Source organism: Lutra lutra, chromosome 5, assembly GCF_902655055.1.
Source record: "Lutra lutra chromosome 5, mLutLut1.2, whole genome shotgun sequence".
In the NCBI taxonomy this organism is placed as follows: Eukaryota; Metazoa; Chordata; class Mammalia; order Carnivora; family Mustelidae; genus Lutra; species Lutra lutra.
Genome location: NC_062282.1, coordinates 72,196,288 through 72,206,230, shown reverse-complemented (window position 1 = coordinate 72,206,230; position 9,943 = coordinate 72,196,288). Strand labels below are relative to the sequence as shown.

Sequence of the window (9,943 nt, the reverse complement as noted above, 5' to 3'; positions counted from 1 at the left end):
GTCAGAGTGCAAGAATGAGCACCATAGGTGTTCAGTATTGGCATCACACTTTTTTTTTTTAAAAAGATTTATTTGATAAAGATCATCAAAAGAGACCATAGGGAAGGACAGAGGGAGAGGAAGTAGCAGACTCCCCCCTGAGTGGGGAGCCTCACAAGGGGCTGGGTCCCAGGATCCTGAGATCATGACCTGAGCCGATGGCAGACCTTAACCCTCTGAGCCACCTAGGTGCCCCCAAACTAAGAATTTTTTTTTTAAAGATTTTATTTATTTATTTTTCAGACAGAGATCACAAGTAGGCAGAGAGGCAGGAGGAAGCAGACTCCCTGCAGAGCAGAGAGCCCGATGCGGGGCTGGATCCGAGGATCCTGAGATCATGATCTGAGCCAAAGGCAGAAGCTTTAGCCCACTGAGCTACCCAGGTGCCTGCGGGCTCGATCCGAGGATCCTGAGATCATGATCTGAGCCAAAGGCGGAGGCTTTAGCCCACTGAGCCACCCAGGTGCGCCTCCAGACTAAGACTTTTTTTTTTTTTTTTTTAGAGTTTATTTATTTGTCAGAGAGAGAGTGAGAGAGAGCGAGCACAGGCAGACAGAATGGCAGGCAGAGGCAGAGGGAGAAGCAGGCTCCCTGCCGAGCAAGGAGCCCGATGTGGGACTCGATCCCAGGACGCTGCGATCATGACCTGAGCTGAAGGCAGCTGCTTGACCAACTGAGCCACCCAGGCGTCCCCAGACTAAGACTTTTGATGGTGGTGTGTGGGCCGGTGCTTGAGGCCCAGTGAATTCCACCGTCAGGACGCTACCAGCAGAGGGCACTGTTCGCCCTGTGATGACGGCTACCTACACCACCGTAGCCTCCTCCCCAGGCAGTAGGCCCTCTGAGCTAAGCGCAGGGGCTTGGCCTTCCTCGCAGAGCAGTACTTGTTAAGCCTGAAGGCTGGATCTGAACCTTTTTGCTTCTGTCGGGAAGAAATTCTGGCCGGCCAGCCACGGGAAAGCTGGCTTGCTTTTCTTTTGCTACCAGGCGTTGATTGAAATGTTGTTGGTTAATGAGAAGTGGGGAGGAGGGAAGCCGGGGGTGTTGATCTCGAGTATCAGTATCAAAAAGAGCCTTATTTAATCTCCCGGGGTAGAAAAGAGGGTTTCGTGGGTCTCTTTTGGGGTTTCTGCCCCCACCTTCTCAAGCCGCCAGAGCCCTTGCAGGTCGGTTCTGCCCCCAGCCCCGCAGCCTGCGGCGCGGTCCTTGGCTTTTTGCAGAGAGCAGACTTCGGCTGGCGTTGTTGCTAGGCAACAGACAGCCCCGCAGCCGCCTCCCCCGCTCGCCTCATCCCGCCCCCGCCGCTCCTCCTATTATGGATTTAATTAGTGTACTTTTTACCTTCAGACTGTAGATTGCAAGCGGAACAGGAAAGCGGTGTTCCGCGGCGCCCCAAAGCCGCGCGCATTCTGTCTGGAACAGCCTGCTCCGCACACCGCGTACCTCCGCTAGTGGCGGCTGTAGACCTCAGGGATCCTCGCAGAACAGATCGTGGTGCTGTTCATTCACATGTAAATCGGAAGCTTGGGTGGAAATTTAGGTCAAATGTGCTTGAGCACCGCAGAGAGAAGAGGCGAAAGAGCAACGTGGGGGCAGGAGGAGGAGGTGGGGCAGCTGCTATAAAGCAATCTTCTCCAAGACCCCCGCAGTGTTACGGTCACAGCCTAGCTACAGGTTACACCCGCAGGGTAGGTGTTTACCTGTTGTTGAAACTTAAATCAGCACCACCTTACCCCTAGGAAACCCCCCCACCCACCCACCCAGGAGATGTCTGGACGTATCCCCACCCTCACTCCCACCACACCCTCGCGCCTTGTTTCTCCGTCTCTTCCTTTTTCCCACTTCCCTGCAGAAACACCTGAGGCCTCCGGTGCTTCACTAGTTCAAGTTCAGAGTTGTGGCTGTTCTGGTAGGGTTAGGCCAGGGCGAAAGATTCAAGGCAAAAAGCTATCTGGAGAGCAATAAAAAGTCTGTTTATCAAACTATTTTAAAAGGCCAAATAATTTCTAACAGGAAAGGGTCAAAAAAGGCAGAGAATATGGGTTCTGAGTGAGCCCAGCTTTAGAACTGTGTTGAGGAGTGCTTTCAGTCCAGCTGGCTGGATGACATTAGGTCTGGAAGACAGGGCTAAGGATGGTAAGGGAGTGTGCATTAAGAAAGACATCGTGATGGGACGCCTGGGTGGCTCAGTTGGTTAAGCAGCTGCCTTCGGCTCAGGTCATGATCCCGGCGTCCTGGGATCGAGTCCCACATCGGGCTCCTTGCTCAGCAGGGAGCCTGCTTCTCCCTCTGCCTCTGCCTGCCACTCTGTCTGCCTGTGCTCACTCTCTCTCCCTCTCTCTCTCTGACAAATAAATAAAATCTTTAAAAAAAAAAAAAGAAAGACATCGTGGTGTCTATTTTTAACATTCTGTATGATATCATAGAGAATGTGAGATAATCTCCCTTTGGTGGGAATACATTTTTCCCAGCAGAGTCCATTGTTATTTATTTACACATACTAACATAGTTAAAAAATGGTGATCTGGTAAAGCAAAGCCACAAATGAGAGCTATTTGGTTTTGGAATGTAGCCAGATACCCTGTGGGACCAACTGGGCACCCCTAGTAATCTTTCAAGATGGTGTTGCAGTTCCCAAGGAGCTCTACCTACTCCTTCCCTAGGGTCCACTCTCCTCGAAGCCTGTGGGATAGATACTGCCAGTCTTACAGCCCCAAGGAGGGAGATAGTGCTTGGAGAACTGGGTGACTTGTTTAAGGTCTCTAGATGAGTAAGGGTTGAGATGAGACCACTTGCTTTTCTGCAGCAGGACACTGATGGAAAAGAGCACCAGGAGGCCATCCCGCAGCTCTGACAGTTATAGCTGTGAAGCTGGGACAAGCTATTTACAGTTTCTTGAGGCTTCAATTTCCTCACCTTAAATTCAAGAGATACTAACAGAACTTACCTTGTAATGTTGAGGTTAATACCTGCACAGGGGTTAAAACCGTGCCTGGTACTTAATAAACACAGGCTGTATGTGCATCACGCATATCCTGGTCTCCATTAGTTAAGTGAGACACGTTCTAGAACAACTTCCAACCTCCTTTAAAGGAAGTATAAACCTTTATTTAAAAGCTTGCACTGGGTGACTCATACATATCTATATAACAATTAACTTCTCCCCCATTAAAAGGAGTGATTCTCCTCCCCATGACAATTCTAGCCAGCTAAATTGCCATAACTTATAAGCAACTTTTTTTTTTTTTTTTTTGGTCACTTGTTGAAATTAACCCTCATAGGTCTACCTTGTGCTGGGCAATATATGGTTCTTGAAAACTTTCCATATGCATATCAAAGTATAATTTCCTACTGACATAGTTTCAGAAAGTCTTGATCTGCAAGGAATAAACAGTGGTTTCTAACACTTTTTGTTTTAGGCTTATTGATCCTAAATTCTTGCCAAATGTTTTATTTCACTTGGAAGCGTTGCAGCATGCCTTTCTGAAACACAAAGATTCTTCTGGGAGTTTAAGTAACCCTCCTCTGATTTAAGAGTGTAATAGACATTAGTTATTATTATTACTACTTTGGTGGTTTAGATTTTGTCTTTCTCAAGGCAGGTCATACCTGTGTTTGTGATCTTTGTTATCCTGTCTCAGTCAAGCCTCTCTTTTACCATGGAAAATCTAATATTTTATTCTGTCCTCTAGACCTTCAGCAACTGAGATTGCTGTAATTATTGCCTCCCACAATTTTCCTGCAGAGACAGAGTTAATTTGCATTTTAAAATAATTTATGCCGCTTAGCTAGAGTTCCAGGCAAGGAAGGTGGGAAGGTCAGATCAGGGCCTGCATTCATTTGTTTGTTTGTTTTTCATATCCATGTGTGGATGCAACCTGCATTTAGCTGATCAATCCAAACTCTTTCAATAATAGAATGCCTGGAAGGGGCAGAAGAAGATGAGGAGAAACTGAAGAAGTAAGTAGATAAAAAGACAAGAAAAATACGGTAGCAGGAGCTGGAGAAAGTTTAAGGGAAGTACATTATCACACAAGCAGGAACAAAATGGGAAACTTGTTTATTTCATTGCTTAAATCAAAACATTCCATTAAGGACGGCCTTAAATTATGTCAGAGACCTCACTGATAAATATATATGGAGGGGAGAAGCCACACTCCCCTGTGTCACAAAAACTATTTGCTATAGCTAATGACATGCAAACATAATTTGCAAAAGCAGAGCATTACCACAGTATGATATTTTAAAAAGGCTGGTTGAGTAAATAGAGTCCCCATCTTTAAAATAGGAAAAGAGACATTATAGTTACAGTGTGTTGAACCTGGGACCTCCTGGTAAATAGCTACAAACCTTCTCAATTACAGATAGGAATAAAGGTCTAGAGAAGTTAAGCCATCCCTCTAAGGTCACTGAGCAAAGAATTCAGCATTTCCTATTTTGGAATAAGTTGTTTGCTTTCAGATGGCTTTTAAAGGTGGATATAACATAGTTTTTGCTTCTATAGAATTTTCATATAAAATGGTTGCTGTTTAAGTATCCCTACTTAACCAGTTATTTTTCTGGTGTAATGCTATGACATATTTTTCTTTGAATATCCACCTACTGCATTGAAAGGCTCAGCCAGAATGGAAAACCAGATTCAGACACATGGCACAATGGTGCATTCACAGATAAATCACACTTAAAATATTAAATGTTCATGCCAAATCAAAATAACCACCCACCAGTGCCGAAGAGGCTGTTTATATTTCATCATAAAGACAACCAGAAATTGAAAGTATTTGCCAAAATGTCTCTTTTCTCTCACTGTTAAGTCATTCTCACTCCCAAGATGCTCGTTTTCTAATATTGAGCATTCACAGTACAACTGAAATTAATTACATTCACAATGGTCACATTCTGTGTTCAAGTCTCTCTAGAATCTTGAGCGTCTAAAATGAGGTAGATAAACGTTTAAGGGTTTTGTTGTTGGGACTAATTTCCTTTAGATCCTGATCATTTTTTTTTTTTTAGGTAGAATTCCAAAATACTTAGCAAAAGATTGAAAATGAGCATTTTGCCTAAAAATTGAAAAATATAATTTCAAAAGGTTATTATGAAAGTTGTTTTACCTCATTTTAACTTAAAAACAGGATAAAAGCATCAAATTACAAAACCACTAGTATCTTAAAGCTGACAATCCAGCAGCACACTACATTTATTTTTTTATTTTTTTAAAAAGATTTTATTTATTTATTTGACAGAGATCACAAGTAGACGGAGAGGCAGGCAGATAGAGAGAGAGAGAGAGAGAGAGGGAAGCAGGCTCACTGCTGAGCAGAGAGCCCGATGCGGGACTCGATCCCAGGACCCTGAGATCATAACCTGAGCCTAAGGCAGTGGCTCAACCCACTGAGCCACCCAGGCGCCCAGCACACTACATTTAAAGAGACCCTTGCTCTAGTTCTGGTTTGGGAGCGTGTAGATGGCGGAAGTATTGGGTTAACTCATTCAGGGCACTTAACTCTGATCCTAAAATCTGAGCCTCCAATGTTCAAGCCTGATGTCTGGAGTTCTTTATAGAAGGTTCTCACTGAGATCTTGACTACCATTTCAGAGACAGGTCAAGCTTCAGGGAGAAGCTAGAGGTGTTCGCCCACGGGGGTAAAATAGGCTTCAGTGGACAAAGCTGGAAACAGGATGGAGCCACAGGTGCTGAGCCGCTGTTTTGGCCAGGCTTAGACTGCGAGGGGCAGGCCGGGTTACATCAACCAAGCTGAGCTTCACGGACCCTCAGGATGTGGGGGGTAGGCCGGGCACTAGACCAGCCAAGGGTCCTGGAGTAGATCGACGAGAGATTTCTGAAAAAGCCGGCAGGCTACTGCGGGCCTTACTCTTTTTACGTGGAGCCATGGGCGAGGCACCCAAGAACTTGCTAAAGGAGCCCGACTTCCTCATGCCTCGAGCCAGGTCTTGGAGCATCAGATCATCGGCGAGGACACCCAGAAACGCGCTGGTGGTGGAACTGAGGATGGTGGCGGCCACTTGCACTGGGCGCCGGGCCGCAAAAGTGCCACCACCAGCACTGGTGACGTCTGCCTCGGTAGAGCCTCGAAGGCAGGGGTCGCCTAGGAGGCGGCGAAGCGCGTACGAGGCACCGGGCTGCAGGTACTGGTAGGCGCGCCGTCCGCTGTGGTCACGCACGTGCACCTGCGCACCCAGGCGCACCACCAGCGTCACAGCGGCGTCCTCGTGGCCATGCAGAGCCGCCAGGTGCAGCGGCGTGTAGCCGCCATGCGAGCGCGCGTTCACGTCCACCGGCGCGCCCCCGCGTCGCGCGACCTCCACCAGCTGCAGCGCCATCTCGCGGTCGCCGCTCTTGGCGGCCCAATGCAGGGCCGTGAAGCCAGATATGAAGTCGCGCTTGGCCGCCAGGCCGCTGTCTCGCAACAGCAGCCCGTGCAGCTGGTGGGTCCAGCAGCCCCCAGACGCCCGCACTAGCCACTCGTGCTCGGTCGGCTCCAGGGGCACAGCAGACGGTGGCGGCGCGGCGGGCGCTTCGTCCGCGTCCGGACTCAGCAGGCGCGGGCCTGCGCGCGACAGGCGCCTCAGGTGCGGGGAGCGGCCCGGGCCCAGGCTGAGGCCCAGGCCAGACTCTTCCACTGACAGCCGCCGCAGCAGCAGCGGGGAGCTCCGCGGGCTCGGCTCTTCCGACAGCTGCCGGCGCAGGCTCGGCTCCTCGGCCCGGATCCGGAGCGCGGCGGGGCCTGGGACGCAGCGCACAGGCAGCATGCAGGGCTTCGGAGGCGGCTGCGCGTGCCGACCGGGTGCTGGCTCTTCTTTCGTCGCCCCACGCCCAGGTTCCGGGGCCCGCGCCTCTGCGTGGGGCAAGGCCTCCACCGACCGCGACCTAGACGGCGGGGCCACGTCTGTAGGGAGCCCCTTGGGGGGCAGGGCCAGCTCAAAGCCTGAAATCTGGGCGTCTGAGGGCGCCCCTGACTGCTGAGCCGGACCTAACAACACCTCCCCGGCCGGCTGAGTGGGCTCTGAGGCCGGAGCCCCCGGCGTGTCCTGTGGCTCTACCGGCGGGGCCAGGTCCTCAGGTGGTTCCACCGCCTGCTGCGCCGCGGCCGGGGATGGAGCCCCCGGGTCAGCCGGTTCCCACTGTGAGACGGAAGTGATCTTCGAAGGCAGGGCTGGTGCCCCGAGCGTGCCGGGGACGCACGAGGGCAGGGGCTCCGGGGCCCCTCCGGGCCGCAGCTTCTTCTTCAGCACCACGAACTTGACGCCGTCGAGCTCCTTCACCACAGCCACGTCGTTGACAAATTGCTTGAAGCGGTCCCTGCGGGCGGCGCGGCCGTGGGGGTCGCCTGCATCCAGCAGGGGCTTGAAGCGGCTCAGCAGATCGGAGTTGCGCACCTTGCCTCCATGCTCCAGCAGGAAGCCCAGCACAGCCGCCTGGCTCACCCCGGCGGCGGCGGCCGCGGCCGCGGCGGCTAGCGCCATGGTCCAGTCCAGCCCCGCAGGGGAGCCGAGGCCGCCCCTTCCCACGCGCCCTCGGTACCCCGCTGCCGGGGCAGGTGCACGTCTCCGCGCCCTCTGGGACGAGCGGGAGCAGGGGTTCCGGGAGCGAGGTCTTCCTTTGCCAGGCTCACCTGATCGTTTCACCGAGGCGGGACGGGAGTGTCCCTGAAGCTGGACCTTGGTCACGCCCGCGTCGTGGGGCCCGGGTGTCTCCCGGAGGAAGGCGCGGGGGGCCGCATTGCGAGTCCACCGCCTCCAGCTCGCCGGGCCCCCAGCCTTCGGGGTAGGTTTCTGCCTTTGTATTGTGTCCAATAGGCGCCAGGTTCCATCCCCCGTGCTCGTCGCTCGCCTTACAGGTGACAGCTGCCACCGGGGCCGTGGAGGGGGTGGAGGAGCGGAAATTATCCGCCGCCCTCCTCCCCTACCCGGAGTTAAAGGCGCAGTGTCACACTTCAGCTGACTCCCGGTTGCTAGGTGGGTGTGTTCTCCAGGCATGCCGCGGTCGACCGGGAGAGGCAGAAATTTTTATTTCTCTAAGGAATAGTTCACCACCACAAAATATTGGGAGATGATTTAAGAACAATAATTTATTTAAAGACCATCAATACCTTTCCCCTTGTGGACTGCGTTACACAAGAAAGAGGGCTTCTTGTATTTGCAGCAATGACAACTCGCTGCGCATGGCAAGGTAAGTTACCCGAGATTTAGAAGAAATGTTTTAAAAGCAATTATGACATGGTAAAATAGTACATTTTCACATGAAAATTTGAAAATAGAACCACAAAGAACAAGGAGACATATCACTTGGAGTCACCATTAACATTTTGAAATATTTTCTTCTCCCCCATATACATGTGTATACTTGTTTTTGTCTTAAAATGAGAAAGCGAAAATCATGCTGTATTTTATTTTATTTTATTTAAAGATTTTATTTATTTATTTGACACACAGAGAGAGATCACAAGTAGGCAGAGAGGCAGGCAGAGAGAGAGGGGAAAGCAGGCTCCCCGAGGAACAGAGAGCCCAATACGGGCCCCAATCCCAGGACCCTGAGACCATGACCTGAGCTGAAGGCAGAGGCCCAACCCTCTGAGCCACCCAGGCGCCCCTCATGGTGTATTTTTAAAGCTTTATTTAATCCATAAATATTTGTTGAACACCTGGTTTGTGCCAGTACCTTTCCAGGCTGTAATATCCCAGTTAGCAAGACAGATAAAAACTCCTAACCTAGTGGAGATCACATGGCTGGGGGGAGGGGGACAGAAATAATATGGTGAATCTGAAAATTGTATAATATGCTAGATCAACACTTGGAGAAAATAAAGCAGAGTAAAAAAGAGGAGGGGCAGATTGCAATTTTGCATCCTGTTTTCAGTGTTCGACTCATTTGTAGGTCCTAATTATACAAGGATTTAAAGAGATCAAGTACTTATGCAGCTAGGTAGGAGAAGAAGCTTTTGGGGTGAGTAAACCACCAGGGCAAAAAAGTGGGATCAGGTTCTTTATTTACAAACACCATACTACAAGGGGTACCATTTCTTTGTAGTTAAAGAGAACAAGCCTGGAGTCAAAATTGTGCCTCTGAATCATAGCTCTACCTTGGACTACTTGATTGACCTCCCTGTTCCTCAGTTTTCTTAACTGTAAAGTGGGGATGATAATAGTGCTTACCTCATCGGGTTGTTGGGAGGATTAAATGAGAAAATAAACACAAGAGACTTAAAACGATGTTTGGTCCACAGTAAACATTCACATTATTATTGGTTGTATAGCAACTGCTATACCATTATTACTGACCCAAAGAAAAAGAAGAACAGTAAAATGAGAAAGGCTATCCTTCTTTCCCCAATCCCATTTCCCAAGGCTGTCTTCAGTCTTGTTTCCAGAATGCATACAATTAAATCTTTTTTCTCCCACGTTGTATTATATTGTGAGCATTTTCCTCAATGATGATATCCTTTAAAAATATGTGATTTTTACTATAGCATCAAATAAATGTAGTAGTATTACACTTGTTTTTTTACAGTTGGTAGTTTATAGTTTCCAGCTTTTAGTTCTTAGGAATGGTGGTGCTCATATATAAAACTTTGTGTACATTGTTGATTAATTCCTTGGGATAGAATCCTTCAAGTATAATTACTAGGTTCAAGGGATTTATTTTCAAAACTCTTGAAACTTATTTCTAAATTGTTTTCCAGAAAAGTTACAGCCCCATGAAAGTACTTTGTCTTTCCCCCAATGATATTGAGTAGCATCTTTTAATTTGTCAGTTTGGAAGGTGAAAAGTTGTAGCCCACACTAGTTTCCATTTATTTTATTACTAATGATCTTAAACTTTCCTCTGATTATATATTGTCCATTTGAATTTGTTCTTTTATGAATTGCCTTTTTCCCCCTTTAC

The 9,943-nt window shown here is 49.1% G+C and overlaps 1 protein-coding gene across 1 annotated transcript; it reads right to left on the bottom strand.

The window, feature by feature from the left end:
- Positions 1-5,463: 5,463 nt before the first annotated feature.
- SOWAHA (sosondowah ankyrin repeat domain family member A) lies at positions 5,464-7,945 on the bottom strand. The gene has a single exon (XM_047731587.1). The coding sequence runs from the start codon at positions 7,522-7,524 to the stop codon at positions 5,812-5,814; it is 1,713 nt and encodes a 570-aa protein (XP_047587543.1). The 5' UTR covers positions 7,525-7,945; the 3' UTR covers positions 5,464-5,811.
- Positions 7,946-9,943: the final 1,998 nt, after the last annotated feature.

Excerpts from the sequence above, each read along its gene's own strand:
- SOWAHA (XM_047731587.1), bottom strand. The coding sequence starts at position 7,524 with ATGGCGCTAGCCGCCGCGGCCGCGGCCGCCGCCGCCGGGGTGAGCCAG.